The sequence below is a fragment of the Oenanthe melanoleuca genome, chromosome 9 (assembly GCF_029582105.1).
Source record: "Oenanthe melanoleuca isolate GR-GAL-2019-014 chromosome 9, OMel1.0, whole genome shotgun sequence".
NCBI classification, from domain to species: domain Eukaryota; kingdom Metazoa; phylum Chordata; class Aves; order Passeriformes; family Muscicapidae; genus Oenanthe; species Oenanthe melanoleuca.
This window is the reverse complement of record NC_079343.1, coordinates 10,492,013-10,515,436: the sequence shown is the minus strand read 5'-3', so window position 1 is coordinate 10,515,436 and position 23,424 is coordinate 10,492,013. Positions and strand designations below refer to the sequence as shown.

The following is a 23,424-nucleotide window of genomic DNA, read 5'->3' as shown; positions in this document are numbered from 1 at the left end:
CTAAATATATACAACTCCCTTTTCTGACAAACCTCTGATGGGTTTTTTTTCCCCTGCTTTTCTGGATTGCTCTAACCTAGCTCTTACTCTCTACAACTCTCACAGCTTTCCTATTAGTCCATCTCCAGTGTTCTGCCATCCATCCTGGATCACCTTCTGTGTCATGTGGATGCTGTTGAACCTGTCAACCCTAGTTTACTTTCCCACAGTACCCCAGCCTCCTTGGCCTGTGTGTCTACATTGCACTCTTTCTTTCATACAGTTCCTCCTGTTCAGCCCTTCTTGCTTGGTCCCCAGTGTTGCTCTGCCTTCAAACATGGATCATGGCAGAACTGCTTGTCCCTTCCTTTGGAAGGCTGCCTGAGGAGCAGGGAAAGTAAATATCACCAGGTGTAAGGTGAAGCTGATTATATTGGGCTCTTGTTTTGTCAGCAGACACAACCATTTGGTCACAAGAATAGCAGTGCCACCTCAACCCCTGAAGACCTTACTGTCTTCCTTCATTTCCATTCTGTAGGACAAATCAGGAAGCAAGACTTTTCAGCTAGTTTTGAAAAAGGAAGATTTCCTTGTGGCCAAGCTGCACACATTGTTGGCAAGTAATTTTTAAGTGGGTGTGTAAGTCAGCATAACTCAGAGTGCTGTCAAAAGAAGCAGTGCCACCCCTTTTTTACAGAGTTGTTTCTAGTCTAGGGCAGCTTCCTGAGTCAAATCACTGTCCGGTTATTTATGCCAACAGAGCTTCACCCATGTTTGTGCTGATGCAAGAGAGGGTGTGGTAGCAGGGGCAGGGATGACTGTCTGGAAGCAGAAGGAACACAGTGACACTTGGGTTTGCAGGGCTTTCAGGGCTAAACGTGATTCCATGCACATGTGGATGAGCTGCTGTAGTTCAGTACTACCTAAAGGTGGAAACTTCTGGCTGCACAGTCCCAACTCTGTGGCACTCCATCCAAAAGACAGCTTAACTGAAAAATATCCTTGTTTGACTTCAGGTTTGTTTTTGTCTGTAGTGGAAGTTAGCACCACTTATGTGGGTGTCTGGAGAGCATGATAGCTGACACAGGGAAAGTGGTGGAACCATGGAGATTGTGAAAACGGGAAGGAGTAACACATGCCAGTAGTCCTTAGTGAGCTGTAGAAGTGCTTGTATGACTTTGCCTGAAAAAAAAAATAGCGTTGTTCTCAGGCTACCCACTCCCAGGTCCTCCTCCTGTACACTCCTGCTACCAGCAGCACTTGTGCAGGCAGGTGGAGAAGGTTGCCTTGCAAAAGCACTGATTTAATTTTCAGCTGATTGAGGAGTTGATAGCACTGCTGGCAGGAATGCAAGGACCCAGTGTAAGAGGAAGTGCAAAAACACACATAGAGTTGGGCAGCACAGGTTGGCCCTTTCTCTGTGAAGCCCCTTCGGTAATTATCACTCAGAGGGTGCTCAGTGTAGAGTCTGCAGGACATGCTTACACGAATGAGCAACTTTGCACATGAAAATTAATATGAGAACCATGTCTGAGCAAGACTTACGTACCTGTGATTTGTTCAAGGAGCTGGATTGAGAGCCCTTCAGAGTAACAGTACTTAGGACAGGGTGGGTAGTTGGTCATTTAAGTGTAAATTTTTTAATGTGTATTTTTTTAATGTGTGTTCTTTTAATGTGTAATTTTTCTTCTGTAAGTATGTCTGGAGGTAATTAGTAAGCTGACCAGAGTTGCTTTGAAAATAGTTGTGAACATATTAAATTATTTACACTTATATTAGGAAAAAAATGTTCTGTAACAGTTATTTGAAGGTAAGGTTTAACATCAGAATTGGTGTATTCAAATGTACATTTTTGTACTTCTGACTTTAAAATATACTTTGTTGCATTCAGTGGTATCTGGCTTAAGCAAATTCTTTCTTACGAAACATTGCTTAAGAAATATTTAAAGTGAGACATGTCATTATCAAAGTGACGCAAAAAGTCATGGCATATTCACATTTATCTATTTGCGCCTATAGGATCTATCTAGTTTTGTTTCTTTGTAGAAATTATTTCCCTAAGTCTGTAAAGGTACTTTTGTTGGTGCTTTCATTCACATTCATCCATGTGAAATACGCATTTTAACTGATTATGTGAGCATATGTAATCTACCTGCCTGTCTCTGGGATTGTTTATATTAGTATCAACAGGCCTTTCAAGAGGGTGGAGAGGGTCAGTGTGCAACAACTGTTTTTGAAAGATAAATGGGTTTGTTTATCTGCTTTGGAATCAATTGCCTGACTCAGAGCTCTCTAATATTTGCATGCTCTAAACATTTAGTTGAACAATATTTGTGAGATTTATATTCTCATAAACTATTATTTTCCTAAGTATTCCACAGGTTTTATAGTTATATTAAAGAAGTTATGTTCTTGTCTGCTTCTCCAAATAAATGCTTCTTTTGTGATTGTCATTTCTTTTTGGTTTTTAGCTGCAGGACTTCACATGAGGCAAATTGCTGGTCTTGGCATCTCCACCCAGAGAGGAACTTTCATTACATGGCACAAGTATGTGTGTTGTGGGTTCTTTAAAATGAATTTGTATTCATTTGTATTCATAGACTGGATGGAAGCAGGCTGTAGAAGTGTTGAAGTCAAAAGTGAAAACTGTCAAGTCACTCATGTTCTCTTGTGTTTGCACAGCCACACCTTAGAGCAGTTCAGAACAGACTGTGAGTGTGTGGCCTTTTTGTTCTTTGCACATTGGAAGAAATGAATACACACGTATTTTTAATTCTGGTGAGAAATCTGACACTCCAAATGTCCATGTGCTGATTTGGTAATTCCTCAGAGCCACCAGACGGATGTACAGTTATTATAGGAACTGACCTTGTGTTTGTTTTCCTGATTAGAAATAGTGAATAATGTTGAATGTTCTGGGCAATTTGTGTTCTCTAGCTTTAAACATTGAAATACTGTTTTTCAGGAGGACAGGGAAACCCTTTCATAATTTCATAAGTTGGCAAGACCTAAGAAGTACTGACCTTGTGAATTCCTGGAATAAGTCCCTTCTGCTGAAGGTAAAACTGCACTAATCTAGATGCTGCTTGGATATATTACAGCCATTTAACTTTTGTGACAAGTAAGGGCAATATGTGGAATACTGCAGGTGTCCTGTTCACATGGTGATGTGATGTGCAGTGGCCTAAAAACATTTAACTGAGCAATATTAGCATGGAAGATAGTTCCGAGAAAAAAAGTTCAGTACTGGTAGCCTAAAGTAATTATTATGGGAAAAGATACCTGAAGGTCTAAGGCTCATTTTGTTACTTTTTAGTCTGGTATATTAAAACGTTGCATGTTAACACCATTACAGCATAGGTTTTAGGTGTAGGTAGGTCTGCACTGGAAGTGATTTGGGCTTTTGGTTTCTTGGCTTGTTTTTTTCATGTACTCTTTGCTCAGATTATCTGTAGGATATGCATTTTATGCTGTTTGTCTTTCTCTTTAGAGGAGAAAGATTTGCTCTAAGTGCAAAAACAGAAGTTACTTTTCCTGTAAGTAGAAACTAACCACAATAAGTCACAATAAGAAATTAAATTCTTGGATTTGCCAGTTACTTCTTTTGTGAAAACTCAATTAATGATTAAATTTTGGTACATCTATTAAGTCATGATTGAGCCTGTCAACTGTAAGAGAACTTCCACTAGAATAACAGTATGTAATGCTGTCAGCTGCATCATGCGTTGTGCTGAGAGGTGACCAGTGTTGGCAATGGAGAGCAGTGGCTGTCAGTGCTCCAGCAGAAGTTGCTAAAGCAGCCTTGCTTAGAGCAGCTGCTCTTTCCTCTGGTGTGTGTTGCAGGAAGGCTGTCTGTTGATATGAAGATCCTTACATAATCCTGCAGAAGGATCCTTTAAAGGAGATTTAGCTTTCTGAATCTAATCTCATGTCAGCAGCTTTCATTTGTGTTGTCATCCTTTAAAGGTAATTGATTAAGCTTTAAAGGGCAAGATTAAAAATTAAGTAACTGTTTTCTTTTGAAACAGGTAATCCATGCTATTTTTACAGTGCTTCATTTCTTGACTGGGAATGATCGATATTTGGCACCCAGTTTTCTTACTTTTTCAACACATCAAACTTCTATGAAGTTGTCATGGGTTTTTAAAAACATTCATGAGGTAAGCTGGAAAGGGAAAAGCAATAGGTTTCTTAGATCATGATGGCTTGTGACTTGGAGGTGTTCAGGGCTGGGATGAATTGGGCTTTGAGTGACCTGGTTTGTGGAAGGTGTCCCTGCTCATGGCTGTGGAGCTGGAACTCTTTAAGGTCTCTTCCAGTCCAAGCCATTCCATGACTTTGTGACTGTTGGCTGTAATTGCTTCAGTTTTGTCTTGCTTGTTCTCCTCAGAAGAACCAGAAATAATTTTTTCTCTGTTCATGTTCAAAGCCTGTCTACCTAAATAGTGGCTTACATTCATACAAATTTTTCCTCCCATTCTGAAAATGTGTAGTAGCAAAAAGCTTTCTTCGTACATAAGCAACATAATAAAATCATCTTATTTCATTTGATACATTACAACAGTTACTGATTGTACTTTGTTTTAAAGCTGTTTGCACTCTTATTTTGCATGAAGATTTTATTTTCAATGGGACCTCTTACCTTTTCACTCCACTTTGTTCCAGTGTTTTGCAGTTTCACAAATAATACCATATTGCACAATTCATTTTGCATTTCTGTGAATTGGAAAATGCATGTGGAATAAATTGTGCTGGATTAATCTAGTGCTCTAATGAGCCCTGAGCTGTGTGTTGCTGTATTCATTGCTCTAATACTCATTATGCAGGACCTTGTTTTCTTTATCTTACCACTGTTTCACCACTTCTATAATTGCGACTGTAAGTTTCTTTTCATAAGGCTGTGATGCCCCTACAGTAGAAGATTAATTGCTTTTCTTTCCTTAGCAACAGCTGTAAGAAAGTGTTCTCATTTTCTGTTAGGAGCATGAATTTGTAGGATAGTATTAGTTAAATAGCCAGCTCAGCCTATTTAGAAGAAAAATTTGCAATCAGAGACTTATTTTCTGAGGACATTCTTAATTATGAAGAAAATAATAAAATGAATAAATAAATATGCTTCTCTTATTGTACTCAGTTGTAAATAGTTTTCTTTTTAATGTTTTTTTTTTCCTAGGCTGAAGAAGCTGCCAAAAAAAATAACTGCTGCTTTGGAACGGTTGACACGTGGTTACTGTATAGATTGACTAAAGGTGAATATTACAGTTCCTCTTAAATATCACTAAACCACACTGTAACCTAAGAAATTATGTTCATTACTTGTCACTTATATAGGCTAGAATTCAGATACTTTGTTGCAATTTGTACTTTTGTGTATTTGATAAAAATTGTGATGTATTTACTTTTGGAAAAAGAATGTCTCAATTAATTATTTGCTGGGTCTGCCTGGGAAATATTTATTCAGCCTCTGGGAGTATAATATTTAAAGAGGACTAAAAGAGCTAATTGGTGTTGATTGAAGAAAAGCACCTGTGAAAGTAAAAGAACAAAGAATTGTTACAAATGTGGAAGAATTACAAGTTTCTCTCCTGAGGATAATGTCTGAGGAGTCAGATTATGGTTGTGATGCAGCTGGTGTGGTGCTGTTGGCTGTTCTAGACAGGTTCATCAGAGGAAGTACGGTAATTAATGTGTGCACATTATAGTGAGCAGCAGGTAAAATCTCTGAGCTCATTGTATTATTGTGATTTTCCTCACACACACTTGGTTGATATTTCATGGGAACCAATGAGATATTTAAAAAAACCTATTAAATATTTGGATATCTAAAAATCTTACTTTGCTCTATTTCTTTTCATGCTAGGTTCTGTGTATGCTACAGATTACTCAAATGCCAGCTCTACAGGCATCTTTGAGCCCTTTACGGTATGTGCAGTTCCCAAAGAATGTTGTTGCTGTTAATTGTGCTTCTTAGAGGATTGCGAATGTTTTGACTTTTTCCATTTAATTTCAGAAATGTTGGAATCCTACTTTGTGTAATCTTCTTTCTATTCCAATGTCTATTTATCCACCAGTGAAAGACACAAGGTAACTATGAAGGCATTATTAAAAGAATATTATAATTTTTAAATTAATTGCTAAATTAATTATGATTAATTAAGAAATGCAAAATATTCTGCACAGGCCAAATAATACACAGATGCACAAAAAAATTTATATGCAGTTATACCTTATATAAAAGTATATGAAGTCAAAAACTTTTTACTGTGTTTCTTAAAGAGATCATTTTAATGTTTTCTTTAAAATAAATCAGTAGCATTACATGTTATGTGTGATCTAGACCCATAATCTAGGCTGAATGGTACCTAGATTTCATTTTAACAAAAAGGTCATTTTAATGTGATTTGTTTTAAGCTTCAACTTTGGATCAAGTGACTCTGAAATATTTGGAGTACCTATTCCAATAATGGCAGTGGTAAGTGAAAATATTTTCTTAAATCTGTGTGTTTATACTCTATTTACTTGGCTTTAATTTAGTACTTGCTTCTTTCATTAGTATTCTCTATTCATTCTCTGTGACATAACTACAGTAGAATTGATTGTTGAATTTTTCTTCAAAAGCCAGTCTGCAGCCTTAGGGGGAAGGAGGAGAAAGGATCAAGAAGGGATTTCTAGAGGCTGAGGTCCATTAAGGTTGTCTGACCAAATGATTAAGTACTGAATGTAGGACTCTAAGCTCTGGTAATGTGTGTGTGTGGCTTAAAATCAGTTGTTCTGTATGAAGTTATGCAAGAGTCCATTCTGGCTTGACTTGAGTAGGACAGAGCAACTGTAAGTATTTGTTAACAGATCCATCCTTTTATACCTTTTTTTATTTCTCACTGGAAATAAGTGGCAAATAACATGTTCTTTCCTCAGTTGTTAGAACTTGGATAAGAAAACCTAAACTGATGATTTGGAGCAAAATCTGCTTGAATTGAGCTAATGAAAAAATTGTCCCCTAACTAACATGACTTAGTCTTGTTTTAAAGAACTATGGACTAAATCGAGCTGTAAATTTACTGTTTCACCAAGGCAAAAATATAAGTAAATGCATGTAAGAACCATCATCATTGTTGAGAAATGGAGCATGGAATAATTTGGTACAGGAGGGGTATGGAAGAAGAAGAAAGGCAAGACCTCAAAACTTCAACTTTCTATTTGGAGAAAAAGGAATTCAGGCCAAGCTACTCTTGTTCTGCTCCCTGGGATTATAAATGGCCCGTTTATCCTTGTTAAATATTAAACCACAAAATACTTCTTTTGTTTCCATAATGTTTTTCAGTGTTGCAGGCAGTACCACAGACATTCACATTGTGTCCAAACCTGCTGTAATTAGATGGCAAGTGCCTAAATCTGACTGTTGTGATGGCCTGCCAATACTTAAGAAATTGTAAATGAGTCCTCTCTGAATGCTCAATTCCTGAGTGGTTACTTGTATTCAGAACTCCAAAGTGCTTACAGAGATATTTTCAAACCCAACATTGCAGGTTGGTGGTTGGTAGCTAACATTGTTCTTGTTGGATTGACAGGTAGCTGATCAGCAGTCAGCTATGTTTGGAGAATGCTGCTTTCACCCAGGAGATGTTAAACTGACTATGGGAACAGGTGGTTTCTGGAATGTGAATACTGGAGAGCATCTCTTTGCATCACGAGGAAGTAAGACAGTAGAGTTCTGGTTTTAGGGGATTTTATTCTTTCAGCTGTTCCTTGATAGCTGTTAATGGTGAGGGTACACAAAAGGATAAAACAGAGCTGTGCTTTTCTTCTGTATATAGGTGTAGAAAAACATCTTGGGATTCCTTTCAGAAGAGAAGACTGGAAAATTTTAATTAGCAATGTAAATTTTGGTTATTCTAAAGTAAGCTTCTCAGGGAGAGAAGTAAAGTAGCATCATTAATTATATCTGCTACCTACTTCCCTCTTGTTTTGTTTTTTCCTTCACCTGTTCTTCATAGCGTTATTGTACAGAAGGATTGGAGAAAAATGGGATCCTTTGACTTCTCACATCAAAATGAAGTGCAAAAGTTGCAGTGAATCATTGCAAGTTTCTCCCCTTGAGCCGTTATGCACTGAAACACCTGCAATGAGATAATGCAGAGTTAGAAGTTATTGCTTTTCTTTTAAAATGGGCTCCCTAGTGTGTTTTCTAGTGTTAAAAACTTTGTCATTCTGAACATCTGTGGTCTGTCAAGCTTGTTAATTTGTCAAGAGAGCAACACCAAAGATGATACTGAAGTATATTTGTCTACACAGTCTCTGTCTGTTGTATTTTTAAAGAGTTATTAATTTCAGGATCTCTACTGTTTAAAATAGGGCAGGGCTGGGAAGGAGGACAGCAGGGTGCTAAAGAGAATTTTACCAACTCAAGTCTTGAAGGACCCTGGCAAATATATGAGATGTGTCAGAACTGAAAAGTATAGACATTGACTTCTCTACGAATGCAAATGCTTTTTATGATAATTAGTTATTAGTAATTAGTTATGTCATTGTTATGATATTTTTACTTAGGAAATAATATGTTAAAATGTAATAGCAAAAACCATGCTGTACAGTTTTTCAGTTTAGCTGTTGTATTCTGATAGAAGTTTAAATCTTCAAAGGCAGTGCTGTGAAACTTCTTTAGGCTGTTACTTATGTTAAAATTATTCTCCCTTTGTTCTTTGGCTGTTGTGGGGTATGGTTAGTGGGACAAGTTAAGTGCCTGGCTTTCTCAGTGCCCGGGCATGAAATGTAATGTGTTCAATCTTTAAAGCTCACATATGTATTTAAGACTGCAAGATAAGTCCCTGCAGCATCCTTGTGCAAGCTGTTCATTAGCTGCTGTTCCATTTTCTGGTCTACATTTAGCTCCTACATATAACAGCTGAAAAAAAGAAAAATAAAGTAGTTCCTTTAAGAGCAGCTTGCCTCACATTTCAGTGATGGAATTATGTTGTATAGGTTTAAAAGCTACCTCTGGTAGTCTGAGGGTTCTTAATACCTCTGGTCATGCCAAGTGTCATGGGGATCCCTTCCCTAGAGGTAGGATTATGTTACACTGCTGGAGATTCTGGTGTCAGCATCTTTAGGGAGGCCCTGTTATGGATGGATGTCTCTGTCCCTCATTAGCTGCTCTTCTTTAAGATCTGTGGCTCAGTTAATCTTTTGAGCTTTTTTCTTTGTGGCTTTACCTTTGGTAAAAACCAAAGATTTCAAGGGATACCTGCACAGATGGTGTGGAGTTATGTATATCAACTCCCCTTTCAAGGTACAAATACAGACTTTAGTTAATGCTGCTGGTGGTTTTATATTTTAAGCACCAGATGATATTGTAAGCACCAGAGTGCCTCCAGCACTAACAAAAATTTCTGTGATTGCACTGCTGCTCCCATGCAACTCATTTGAACATGTGAGGAGCATATACATCAGCAAAGTCATTTTGAGGAGGCAGAAGGAACCCCTAGATCCTTCTGATGTTTTTCTGGTCCTTGTAAAGGTACACTGGGACTCCTTTACCTTGTTGCATTACTCATAATCTCTGAGTCCTTGGCAGGGCTCCTAAAGTATGGGTGCTTTCTTCACTCCAGTTGTTACTGTGCTTGATTGGGTGAGGTTGTTGCAGTGACCACTGACTACTTGGGTTCTCATCTAGTGACCTGAAAAGCCATTTCTCTAGATGCAGTGCAGGTGAAACTTGTTTTATTTTTTGCTTTCTTTGTGAGGAAGCATTGCATATTAAACAGGGAATTAAAAAGTATATCACTTTCATCCTCTTCTGTGAATAAGTTTGTGTTACTTTTTTTGCATGTCTGTGTCTCTTTCAGTTTTGTGTTTCCCATATAACAGTCAAATTTTCATGCTTTATGTTTTGGGGGAAAACACTCTTCATTTTTAGAAATCCTTGGGGAAGGTTGGATGGACTTAAATGGAAATACATTGATAAATTTTTAGGTATGCACAATCTCTTATATACAAAAATAAAAGTAGGCACAGATAGATCTTCAGTGTAAAAGTGGGGTTTTTTGTAATTTAATAGCAATTTTTTAGGTTAGCTTTGCTCTAACAGCTTGTTGATCAGATCTCTTGTAATTCCATCATTAAAGTTTTGAACAACACATTTAACCTCTATCAGTGACTTCTTTAGCTTGAATTCTACAAAGGAATTTATATTTTTAGGTGGGTTTATTGTGAGGAATGTTTGTGTATGTTTTTCTGGAAACATTTAATTTAACTGAGTGTTTCATTTCATGGAAATTAATTAAGGTCTTTATCCCCTGATTGGTTGGAAGATTGGGGAAGAAGTTGTCTACTTGACTGAAGGTTCTATATCAGACATCGGCACTGCCATAAAATGGGCTCTGGATATAGGTGAGTTCTTTAATTTTATAGAGGATGAAATATGTACCTGCTTAAGAAGCTGTTTTATGGGTTCATAGTTATGTTACAGGATTTGATTTTAATATGTTTGGACAACAGAAGTGCACAGTCTTTTAAGTAGGTACTCTCCTGGGGGTGTTTGCTGCGGGGAATTTGGTTTGCACGATCATGTCCTCTTCAGTCTCTGCATCAGACTGTCCTGCCTATCTAGGCTTTTACTTTCCTGAAACACTTTACTCCTCGCTTACTTTCAAGAGGTCTTGAGCTGTACATCTCATAAGTAATAACAGGTTTTATTTATATGAAAATTACATGAAGACCTTTGCAGGTAACATTATGTTGCTTCACGTGGAAGTAATGTGCCTTTTGGCTGATGTTAATATTTTGTAATGAAAGGTTTTGCATTTCAGTTTAGTGATGGATTAGAACTTGAACGTTGGCTTACTTAGAAATTAGGATGAGAAAAAAGTGATTATTGTCTCAAACTTTGGACTGCCTGGGAAGGATTTTCCTCAAGTGTAACTCGCCACAAAATTCCACATTTCTTGAAGCTGTCAGCTTTAGGTGCATGTGTATATGTATGTGCTCTGGTATGTGCCCCTAAGGGTTGAGTATGACTCAGATTGGTCTTCACATCTTCATCTAGCATTCAACTAAGCCTAGAGAGTGATAGCCACTAGGCTTTGGAGGAAATGACTCAGTTCAGTACAGTTCAGTGCTGCAGACTCAAGTGTCAGTACTACATATATAAGCTTGCTACTTCAGATTCCATAATTAAATGGGTAATTATCCATATGGAACTTACCTGTACTTAAAATGGATATCACTGGTATATGCAAATAAAAGAATTTTTAGCTAGGCAGTAGTAAAATGATCATGACCTACAGTTGCTACAATAGAAAAAAAAAAAGGGGAGGATGTTCTAGAGATAAGATAAATAAAAGGCAAGCTGCTTTAAACTCTGTAACAAGTAAGGCCTTTATTTTCTGAAAATACTGTTGCAGAGAATTAGAATTCAGAAGCTTTTCTCTGTTTTAGAGAATGGAAAAACTTTAGCTCTACAGAAGGAATTGGGCCAAAACACAAGGTAAGCTAATGGCCTCAATTAGGGTGGAGAAGCTCAGCATGGATGAAACTGAGACACAATAGTGATAAAGGTTTGGAAATAGTAATTTCTGCAGCAAGGCAGACTTAGTTTGATGGACTTCTTTTAGTGAAATCATATAACTTCTAAGAATTTTGATGAAGTAGTAGTACGTGGAATTTCAGCAAAAGGTCAGTCTTACTTAATTTTTGTTTTTTTTTGGTCCTGGCATAGAGGTGCTATATGTACAGTTCAGTAATAGGAAAGACAACAAGGAGGAAAAAATGTGATTTAGGTTTACAAGTCTGAGCACAGTAGAATCCATAGTTTCCCCACAAATTCATGAAGGTTACAAAGACTGAAACTCCTGATAAGTTACTGAGATGGGCTTTTCAGAGGTAAGTTGAGCTAGATTTAACTAATTTGCCTTTAATAGGAAAATTCACTTTTTTAGATGAGAAAAAGCAATACCTCTCATGTACAGGAGACCTCTAGTTTTTTGTAAAATCATTATGTGGCCACATAAGGACATCATTAGTTACAACTGTGGAAGAGGGATGTTAGCACTCTTCACACACTCACGTGGGTGAAGAACAAGCTAAAGAGGAATGTCTGTAGAGTGATGAAAGGAGTCATCTGGCTGGACAGAGAATGAAAGCAGTGTCTATCCAAGAGACATTATTGTGGTGAGAGGTGGTCTGTTACCTTATGTGTCACTTGTAAAGATACTAAGGTGCTGATAAAATACGGATATTAAGGACTTTCTCTGTAGTTTATTAGGTGGTTGGGCTGACAGTAGCAACATGGGGGGAAAACTATGTTCTGTGAATCTGAGGTTTTAGCACTCTTAGGGTGCTGTTATCATTCTTAATTCCCATTATGTCTTGAAGATTAAAAGGCTGCAGCACAGCAAATAGGAGAGGATCCTTTTGAGTTTAGCCTGCATCTGAATAGTTTGGGATTATTGATGTGACTGGACATGAAATAGAGGAGAAGAGGTTGTTTCCCTTAGAAACACATAGTTTGAAAATATTACAAAAGGAGTAGTCTGACTCTATATTTTTTTCTCTTAGTGAGACAAAGTGAAGAAATTGAAGGAAATAATAACATACAACCTATGTATCTTTACAGAACTTTTCACTGATGTAAACAAAACTGCAGAAATGGCACAGAGTATTTCTGATTCTCAAGGTGTTTGTTTCATTCCAGGTTTACAGGTAAATTATTATTAATAATACAATCAGTATATTTTATTAACCAAATTAAAAATTAATTTTTACTTTTTAAAGGTAATAATTTGCATCTTATCACGTATTTATTCTGTACTGTTGAGGTTCTTATTGTCTGTTGCTCATCATGTTACAGGACGGCCATTGTCATATCAGAATGGTTAAATGCCATTCCACCACTTGATGAAAACCCTGCCGAATAGGAAAGTTAGTGATATACAGATAAATTAAATTATCTGCCCCCTGTAACACAGGCAATGCCTGCAGAGACACAAACCAATGTCACAAGCTTTTCTGCTATGAAGTGCAGAGCTTTCACTGAGACAATACTTCTAATCACTGTTCTAAAATAATTCATTTTATTTTGCCATTTTTCAAGGTGTAGGTTGTAATTCATCAGAATATTTAAAAGTATCTAAATATTAGCAAGATTGCAAGTCCTGGAGTTATGAAAAGCAAAGATAATACTTAAGCACTTCTGGGAATGATCAAACTAAGTATAATAGACTTTTCTCTTAGTAATTGTTTGGCTTCAGTGATACGAGCTCATCTCTTGGTGTGTTGCTAAAAGTTTGAGTTAACCATACTCAGTTTGATCATTCCCAGTGTCCTAGTGTTTTTTATGAAGAAACTTAACATCTTTACCTTACCTTTGTTTAAGTTCTGTATGCTAATGGAACAAAGCAAAGAAGAATTTAATTTCTTCTCCAGATAGCTCAGCTTCCTTCAGTGTCACTGATAACAGGCTGTAGTATACATCAATAGAAAGTGTTGTTGTCCTTTTCAGTATTACTTTTGAAAGTTAATTTGTCTTTTTTTCAGGAGTTCAGGAGGGGGCGTGTGTGAAATCTTGTTAGAGAACAGCAATATGAGTAATATGAGTGCAACCTGTCCTAGACACTTAGTGCACACTTTAAATTCATTTTAAAGGGAAATTATGTGGATTAGTCTTTTTTAGTTTGTCTGATTTGGAAGAAGTCACTTAAATGTTTTGCTATTGAAAGAAGCCATTTAAACTGTTTGCTGAGTAAGCTAAAATAATACTATATACCTCTTACATATTGTTTTCAATTTTCTTCTTTCACTATGCTGCCTGTAGTTGTCGTAAGTTATTTTTTTCTTACTCTAACTTCTTTCACAAAAGCCTACAAATACAATTCACTGAACTCATGGTGACATCTTTTCTGCAGGTTTCTGGGGATGACCCATATTTATGTGCCTCTTTCACAGGGCTGAAACCTTCCACTAACAGAAGCCATCTTGTTCGAGCTATATTGGAATCTGTAGCTTTCAGGTACTGCTTGCTAAATTACCTGGGTTATATTTTCTTATGTTTGCTTTTATTTAGATCAGCAGTGTTAAATGGATACATGGACTTCTGCAGTTTGTACAATACACTACTATTACACTGGATAGGAGTTTTAGCTGCTTCCTTTCTTTCAACACTTTACAATAAATTTGTGTATATTTGTTAGTTCAGACTTTTTAAATTAAGTAACCATATAGAGATTCTTAAATAATGTTGTTTTCAGAATATTTTAAAAGTGTTTTCTGTTTAAATTTTGTCATTCCTCTCCTGACAGTGTTTTGTCAGAAGCTGTAGTTCCCTCCAGTTCTGTTTAAAGTGGAAGCTTTATATTAGCTTTTGTTTAAAGTTTGAAATTTTGGTGTTTTATAAAACAAAGTAATAGGCGTCTTAAACGTCTTAAAAGATGTGAATGAACAGCAGCTTCCAGATCTGTGAAGGCTCACGATGTCACTGCTGATACATCAGTATCTCACTGCTTTGCCAACCCCCAACATGCCTCAAACTAGAGCTGAGTATGGGTTGAGCCTGGCTTATACTGCACTGTGGCCAGTTAGGGAGCACTGATGTGATTCCTTCCATGTATCAACAACTTTGCTTTGGGCATAAAAATCTCCTCACAGAGCTCAGAAAAGATGTCTGGAGGAGAGCAGCATTCTGAATTGCTGCAACTGGTTCCTAATGCATTTTCCTCCTGCACTGTAAGCCTGAACATGAGATGCAGTAATTTCTGAACTGACATATGGGTGTCTCCAAGAGGATGTTAAAGGATGTTAAGAATTCATCTCATTCAAATACTGCATACAAATAACTAGAAAAAAGTAGAGATCCTTTGTGTTTAGATTTTCTCCCATTAAATGAAATGGTTTCAGGACGAAGTTAAACTTGAAAGCTTCAAATATTCCCCTTACAGAATAGCTGGATAAACTCCAGATAGCACTGTTAGCCTACTTTCCTCACTCTAAGCCGCTTGCTGCACCAACAATTGCATCTCTAGAAACGTATGAGTAGGATAGTGGGAAAAATGAACCTTCTACAGTCACTTGCTATAGAATGGGCCATGGTTAAGCCATACTTGTGCCTTTGTAACAGTGACAAAGACCAAACACCAGTTTCAGTGGGTCTGGGTTTTTCATTTATGCATTCTAGAAACTTCTCAGCTATTGCAGCAGTTCTAAGAAAACTGAGGCTTTTCTTGCCTTGCATTTATTTTCTGACTATGTAGATACTGAAAACACTTTATGGAATATATAATGCTTAATTCAACTAAATATTTTTTTAAAGAAACAAACTGCTTTATGATATCATTGTGAGGAAGGTGCACATTCCTCTTCAAACTATTCGGTAAGTTCCCTGTAACTTTTAAATTTTATATAAGAGTTTGATTTTAAAGGTTTGAGCTTTATTATGCATTTTAACTTACTGTAAAAATTCTTCTGTTTAGAAGTACATGATCTCCAAGTCAAATGTTAATGTAACTTACACAGCAGTAGACTCTACCCACAGCTATTGGCATTGATGGTTGTTAATAGGGGAGTAATGAACTGCTTGAATTGTTAAACAAAAATTAAAAAGAAGGCATATCCATGTTTTCAGGTAGCACTAGAGTGTATACAGCAGTGTCTACCACAAAGGTCATTCTATCCTTTGTCATCATTCTTTCATACTGACATTTTCTGTGCTAGGCTTTTCACAGACAATTTTTTTAAGACATTGGTTAAAACTGGTTCTAGTTGTGAGGGAAAGAGAGAGATAAGTTTGACAATTCAATTGTTAAGACACTGGTTTTGCTTTAATCTTTGAAGAACCACATCAAATTTAATGAGGTAACTGTAATCCCTTGAATATGCTTGCACAACATTTAGCTGAATGAAACATTGCTGGAAGACCATGTCACATTTTGGTAGGGACCTTCCTTGAGCACACCAGCTGTCAGAAGCTCCATCCCTCTGAGGCTCAGAAAGCTCTGCAATAGAATTGCTCCCTCAGGCAGCCAGGGGTCAGCATGGCACTGCAGTCAGGAGCAAAGGCCAGTGTTCCATCCCTCCTGTGCCTCTGCAAAGGAAGAATAGACTGGCAGGCATGTAGACAGAAATCAGACTCTCCATGGGAAAAAAGCAAGAGTACAGAAGTGGGAGGAGGTAGAAGTTTCTCCTTTCCATCACATATTGGGAGAGAGCAGCAGGCAAAGGTGAAGAAACAGGCAGGATTAGGGGTTTAATGAAAAGATGAAGAGTAGCGGAACTTTGATTACTTAGAAAGCTTTTTAACATAGAAAATTGCATCCAGTATTTGAAAAGTCACATTAAAAGTGCAATGTTAAAACATGAGACACACTCAGTAGGGTTGTCAGTCAGGTTTCAAACTACCATCCTTACATCCACATGTATTTTGCATTTCAGTTACCTTTGATTTTTTGTTGGTTTTATCCCATAAGTTCATTCATTCCTTTTTTAGCTGTTGTCCTGTATTATTTCCTTCCTGCTCTACTTCTCTTTGCTTGTTTTAACACTGTCAAGGAAAGCACAGAGAAAGAACCCTCAGCTTTAGTCCACATGTCCTATAATTAGTGAGTTTTATTACCCAACACTTTCTGTAGCAATAAACACTAGATGTCTTCTCTGCACCGCATTTTGTAGAGCAACAGCTCCACACATGGCTGGTATTGGAGTACACGAGCATAATGAACCTATCTAGGACATTTCAAAGATTGCTTTTTGTTACAGTTTGTTTGCAAGAGTAATTACTTTGAAATCTCAGATTATTAAAAATCAGCACTGATAAGTTATAGTTTTTTTCATTAAATTTGTCTCAAATAAAGAAAATAGACAGATGGAAGCCTCATTCTGAACCTTCTCTTAAAAAGAAGCAACTGTGAAGGAATTTTAGCTAACTAATAGAAAGATTTGGTAGTAAGGGAAAAGGTACTTTTCCAGATCTGAGAACACATTAAAAGGTTTGTTTGGTGTAATGGTTTTGACTGTTGTCATATTGTGGTGGTAACTTTGTAAAGGTACTGTTATAAATCCTAACATTTCAGCCAAGATGATGTATAGTTTTAAAAGACAGAACTTTCAGAACTTTTGACAGTGTCCTGTGTCCCTGTCTACCATTCCTCTCAGAGTTTATAAACTTTTTTTCCTTCTTTTTTTTTTTTTGGCATCTTGTTCTGTCCTCTAAATTTACCCATAAAGTGAAAATGCATTTGTGCATGAGTGACAGGAAGATTTATGCATAAGTGTGAAATACCAAACGTTGTTTTTTAAAATGCTGGCAATAAGCACTTAACACACTTTTTTTAACTACTTCTTCCCTTCTCCCCATAGAGCTGATGGAGGTGTCAGTAATAATAGTTTTATCATGCAGATGACATCAGATTTAATTAATAAGAAAATAGAAAAACCTGCAAATGTGGACATGTCTAGTCTTGGTGCAGCTTTTCTAGCAGGCCTTGCTTCAGGTATGTAGACATTAAAAAGGCTTTTTTTCCCTTTATAATACATGTTGTAAATACAATAGAAAAGAGCAATTAAAAGTACAAGAAAGCTGAGACCCTTGACAGACAAGAATGAGTTAATAACATAAATTAATAGCAATCTATAACACCAGTTGTTTCTTGCCATTTATACAAATTTTTAAGGCAGTAGAACAGCAGCTAGGTCTTGGTTTCAGTCACCCTTCTTCGTTGAGAAGGACCTGGAACCAAAAGCACTTTGTGGATGAAACCTAAGGGAACTTCAGTGTGCCAGAGCTGTTCCCTGGAAACTGTCCCAGTTAAGCAGATGCGCTGTTGTCAGGATTCCAAACAAGTGGATCCTATTGGAAAGGATTTTCACAATATTAAAAATATGCTTCCCTCTGAGAAAGTTGTTGGTAAAGAAAAGCTTCGTTATTTCTTACTCTGTTTCTGTCTTGGGTCTCTTGGAAATAGATTAAAACAATTCAAAAATAACATACTTGCATTTGAGCTGCAGAATTACTTTTCTGTTTACAGGATTTTGGACTGACAAAAAACAACTAAAGAAGCTAAGGCAAGTAGAAGCAGTGTTTGAGCCCCAAAAGGATTCAGAGGAATACAGATCTGCTATGGATGCATGGCTGCAAGCAATGAAACACTCACCACACTGGTAGAAATTGACATTTTAATTTTAGAAGAATTAAGGTGGTTTAATTCATATTTTATAACATCTTGACATTAACAGAACAGTAAAAACCCATAACTGAAATTTGTGATGGTGTATTATGAGTTGTGTGGTATTTCAGTTCCCGTCCTGCTGCTGGATTATTTCCATAATTACCATACTGTAATGAACTTTCCCATCATCCCTGTGGCAGCTGTGGTCCAGCTGCAGCATTTGTGTCCCTTCAGTGACCTCCTTTGGGTGGCCCAGCTGCTCAAGTCCTACCATGTACTGCACGTGGGCTGCTCTCACTGCGGTGGGTTTTCTACTGAGCAACCTGCCTCCCTTCGGATCTTTAAAATCTTGGGTATGTTAATCATCAAGGAAGGGTAAAAGGCACATTTACTCCCCTAGGCATTGCTAAGAAACAAAATGATTGTTGGGGCTGGGTTGTGAGGAATTAAATTGTGTACAAAGACCTTGTTTTGGTAGTAGCCTGTTACCACCTTTTGGCTGACACTAGGCACTGTGATCACATTATTTGTGCACTAGATCAAGATGAAATGCAAAATGAAATACAAAAGCAAAGGCTTTCAACGCTCCATTAAAAAAATCCAGGATTTTTGTAGCTGATACTTTGTAGCTAGCTTGTAGCTCAATTTTTAAAAATTTTGTAAAGACCAAAAGCAGTCTTATCTGGAGTGGCCAGCACAGATGCATTAAAACTAGTGCCAGGTATGCTATCTAACTTGTAAAAATCTGTACTGTTAGTATCTTCAAGGCCATTTTTAAATCCTATTATTATTAGTTAAAAGGGAGTAAAAAGTCTATTTTTGAAGCAATACGTTACTTTTGTATTTTTTAAACAAATAAAATATAATTAAAGAAATGTGTAGTTAATTATTCTTATATATTTGCTTATTTCTAATATTATTGTAACTTTCTCAGGATTATGTGTAAATCAGTTTCCAAAATGTAAAATAATTAAACATTTTAATTTCATATTATCATCAAGTTCAAGCTGTGGGTGATTTGTATTCCACAGATAGTGGAGATAAGAAATGTTTATAGATTTAACATCATTGAAAGAGGGCTGAAGAACTATAATTAATTTTCTAGTGCTGTTACACAGAAGGTCAAATCATAGACCGTTTCCTCAGTTTCCTTCAGTTGTGTACCCTGAGTTGGGCCTTAGCTTAACGTGCCATTTTTCTTGTTCTTCTGTTATGTTCTGCGCTTCAACCTGTGCTATATTTTGGCAGTTTCCTTTTCTCTGGCTATCTTTCCAATTCCCCTTAACCTTCTTTAATGAGAATCTTAAATGAAGTGCAGAAGCAAGTGTGGCTGCTGATTTCTAGTAACATGCCAGGCTGTAGTGCCAGGACTCCAATATAAAGCCCCTTGATGAGATTCCTGCCACTCCTCCTGCTGTAAGGTAAGATTCTGAAGTGACAGGCTGTGTGAAACAATTGCTTTGCTTTAACACCTATATACAGCTTGGGATTTTCCTCTGTCATCACAAAGTCACTGCTAAAGAAATGTTCATTAGCAAGAGGGTTCTCTCTCCAAGCCAAGCAGAAAGGCTTTAAGTTTGGCACTCTGAGCAGAAGTTAGTGCCTCAGTCACTGGTATTTTACACTTTGTTCTCACTGAGGGAGTTTAGTTTCATCAACATCTGCCTGGGTATAATATCCAGCTATTGCCCTTTTGTTGAAGGCTCCTTGACTTAGGTTCTCTTGCTAGTCTGGAGGTTTTGCTGGGCTGAGCAGGCAGTGTTGCAGTGCTCCCAGACAGACTTGTAATGGGAGTTGAACCTCATTTTGTTCAAATCACACTGCTCAAGGCAACTCTGCACGATGTGCCTGATACTGCACCTTTATGTAGTGGTTTTCACCCTGACAATGGCACAGCTAGAGAGAGAAGACACCCAAGACATGACATAGTCCTCTTGCTCCAGGTGGTGTCCTAGAGGACACACGCTGGATAACCATTTTACCACTGTCACTCTTTAATTTGAAGCAGGAATTTAAGTTGTTTTCCTTTCACCAGCCTCAAATCTACAGGAGAGAAACTACACTATAAATTAAGGATGGGAAAAGGCCTTGGTGTATTTTCCAGCTCTACCTTTCAAATGGCCTGCAGAGTTGTGAGTTCTGTTGTGGAGAGGTTCAGAGTAAGGCTCTGAAACAAAGAGGGGCATCTAAAAGTCTCCCAGGATAGAGCAACTTTTGGAGATCAGTGCATTTGCCACAGCTTGTGACATGAAGTTGCCTAAAGACTGAGCAGACTGACATTTTGAAGAAATTTGGTTGCTGATCAAAGCCTGTTTTGCTTATCTTTTTACATGAAAAATTGATTTTATCTTCCCAGGAAATCTTTAATGTGATGATATCTAAAAGTGGTACTTGTTAATTGATAATGGATTTGAAATAAGCTATACATTTTTGCAGGTGCTGTGTTATCTCAATTTTTGCTATACAGACGGGCATTAAAACCATTTTACAACCTCATTCCTACTAACTTTTATTTAAAATACGACAGCTGTCACTGCTGTCTTTTTTTACTTGTATTTTTTTTTGTGTCGATGTCCTTTTCAGCAGTTTGGAAAGTATATGCAATTTTACATTTCCTGTCAGCTGAGTTTGATAGTAAAGGTAACAATACAAAATTACAAACATTAACTAGTTTGTAGCTTTGTCCTTTTAAGAGATTCAGTTGAAATTTAGTGTTTTACTTGGGATTGGAGAGTAATGCAGCTCATGGGTATGTGAAGATTGGCAATTCAGTTGAGATGTGTTAATGATCTCTGAGCATTCTGCCTTCACAGATCACACAGTGTTGATTATAGATAACATCATATCAGTTTGGCTGTTATATAATTCATAACATACAGCCCTATCAAATATGGGGACCGTGTGGCATGAAAAATAATGCCTCATAATAATTACTCTACTGTTGGAGGAATCTTGCTACTATTGGATTAATTGTTGTATATCAAGAGAAAGGGCAGATGGAAAAGTCTTCAGATAGTTGAAAATACTGAGCAGCTGTATGAATTTTGTTACAGTGTTAAAAAAAGCTAAAAGTTAGCGGTGTTTAAAATCTTACTGTAATGAACTTGACCAAGATTTTTGAGTACTGTTTGAGTCAGTATTTTCTGCTCTACTCAAACAGCTCATTTTATGTAAAATTAATTCAGTTGCTCTCATTTGTTTTTAACAAAAGCATTTAGACTTGCTTTCCTGTCAGGAGAAAGTAAAAAAGGCAAAATACTGAGTTGCTGAAAGCCTGCTACCTTCTACTGGCATAATCTCAGTGGCAAAATCCTTCAACTAACCCCACCATTTCCAGGATCAGGGCACAGCACAAGATGCTCATCAGTTGAAGAGAAGCCTTGAGGAAAGAGGTAAGAACCATTTCCTGCCAGTCAGTGGGGTTGCCTTACTGGTCTGAGCCAAAGAGTACAAAGGTGTGAGCCCCTCTGGAAACAAAGAGGTGTGAATGTCCTGCAGTGAGTCGGGACATCACTAGTTGTCATTCTTTCACCAACTTCAAACTCAAGTGTGTAAATATATATATATATAAGTGTGTATATATAGTCTGCAATTTGCTGTTGAAAGCAAATGCAAATTACAGCAGTGACCTTCCTTTTTCTGTTTTTCTCCTTGGGGGTTAAAATGGCCATTTTTCATGCTTATAACCAGTTCCAGTATCTGACTTCAGCTCATCAAGGTTTCTTGCAAAAAAAGTAAATAAACCAATGAACCAAAAAGAGATCTATGAAGCCCAAGTGTATTTATTGAGGCTGGGTTCAAGTATTTGTTTAGCTGTGGTAACTAATAATAGTGCAGTAGAGCAGCCAACCTGGTCACTTCTAGTTTGCTTCCTTTTTTAAGGTAAATGTATGCCTTCTGCACTTTTCAGGGCGTGTCATGGATGTACCTCTTAGAGGCGGCTCCAAGAGAATACACAATCGTTTGCATATTTCTATTGCTTTTGTGACTGTATCTTGCATAACACTGCCAATATTGATAAAAGATCTTGTTACGTGTCATGGAAGTGTTTTATAAAGGATGAAAAGAAACTAAAACCACAATCTGCAAATTCCTAGGCACATGCAAGATTTTCAGTTGTAAACTGCCCCATTGAAGTAAATAAAGGTTTTGTTTGCTAGCATTTTCCTTACACTGACATTTAGGAACTTGATTTTTTAGGCTGAACACCTGTTTTCTTGATGTTCCTTCCTTTTTAATGGACAGGATCAAAAATATATCCTTCTAGTGCATTTAATGTTGTCTGTAATGCAAGAAAAACAAAAGTTTATCATGTTTGATCTAGTATATGTATGATCTGCAGAGATCTAAAGCACATAAATAGTGTTTGTGTCCCCATAAACCTTGTTTTGCTCAGCTTGCTCAGTGCCATTAAACTGAATTTTGTTAGAGAAATATGCAAAATGGGTAACTTCATGCCTTGGATGTGTGCCTGGCTGCTCTCGAGAAAGACTTAACAAATGTTGCATCGTTGCTTTGAATGGAACTAGTGCCGAATTTATTTTTTTGCTCCCAGGAGTGCTTTCTATTTATATAGTCTCTGTAAGAATACATAAGCCTGCTTTGTTGAAACAGTTTTTTAAAGCGGTAAGGAAATGTTGAAATGCAACCCTTCTTAGGGCTTTTCTAAGGCGCAGAGCCGGGCCTGGGTTTGTTGCGGCTGCGGGGGTCCCGGGGCTCGCAGGCCGGGGCGGAGGTTGCGAGGGCGCTGCCGCCGCTTTGTTGGCCCGGGAGCCTTTGTTGGCGGGGGAGCGCGGAGCTGGGCCCGGGCGCGGTGCAGAGGCGGCCCTGGCCTCCTTCTGCCGCCGGCCCCCGCGCCGGGGCCGCGCGTTCGTGCAGCGCCCGCGGCGGGGCTGAACTTTGCGTCCCGGGACGCAGCCCCACCGCGCCTCGCAGGTAAGCCGCACGGCCGCAGCCAGCGCGGCGCCGCGCGCTGTGTGTAAATACAGGGCTATGTATATTTATATATTCGCGTATTTATACACTCCGTACCGCCCGCAGCACCTGGGCGCCGCTGGGACAGGTGCGGCCGCCTGCTGCCGGCGCGGGCATCGAACCCGCGGCCCCGAGCCCTGACAGCGGTTGGCGCGCGCCGCGAGGGCGGGGCGGTGGCCGCGGGGCCCGGCCGGCCACGCCCTTCCGCCCCGCCCCTCCGGGCCCGGCCCCGCGGATTGGCGGGCGCTGTGTGTACACACACGGGCCCGGGCCAATGGCGCGGGGAGAGCGCCTGACGTCACGCGGCGCGGCGGCCAATGGG

The 23,424-nt window shown here is 38.2% G+C and overlaps 1 protein-coding gene across 5 annotated transcripts in view; it reads left to right on the top strand.

Moving 5' to 3' along the window:
* GK5 (glycerol kinase 5) overlaps positions 1-21,870 on the top strand; it is a 28,681-nt gene extending 6,811 nt beyond the window's left edge. For 3 of the 5 annotated variants that reach the window (XM_056498464.1, XM_056498460.1, XM_056498461.1), the window contains 14 exons: positions 2,451-2,526; positions 2,945-3,038; positions 4,008-4,139; positions 5,153-5,228; positions 5,840-5,901; positions 5,990-6,063; positions 6,391-6,451; positions 7,548-7,674; positions 10,261-10,365; positions 12,590-12,675; positions 13,878-13,981; positions 15,278-15,337; positions 17,320-17,453; positions 17,988-21,870. In XM_056498464.1, the coding sequence (XP_056354439.1) occupies positions 2,451-2,526; positions 2,945-3,038; positions 4,008-4,139; positions 5,153-5,228; positions 5,840-5,901; positions 5,990-6,063; positions 6,391-6,451; positions 7,548-7,674; positions 10,261-10,365; positions 12,590-12,675; positions 13,878-13,981; positions 15,278-15,337; positions 17,320-17,453; positions 17,988-18,124 (1,328 nt within the window). In that variant the 3' untranslated portion in view covers positions 18,125-21,870. The remainder of the gene's footprint in view (positions 1-2,450; positions 2,527-2,944; positions 3,039-4,007; positions 4,140-5,152; positions 5,229-5,839; positions 5,902-5,989; positions 6,064-6,390; positions 6,452-7,547; positions 7,675-10,260; positions 10,366-12,589; positions 12,676-13,877; positions 13,982-15,277; positions 15,338-17,319; positions 17,454-17,987) is intronic. The other 2 variants (XM_056498462.1, XM_056498463.1) reach the window with 1 other exon arrangement.
* The last annotated feature ends 1,554 nt before the right edge of the window (positions 21,871-23,424 follow it).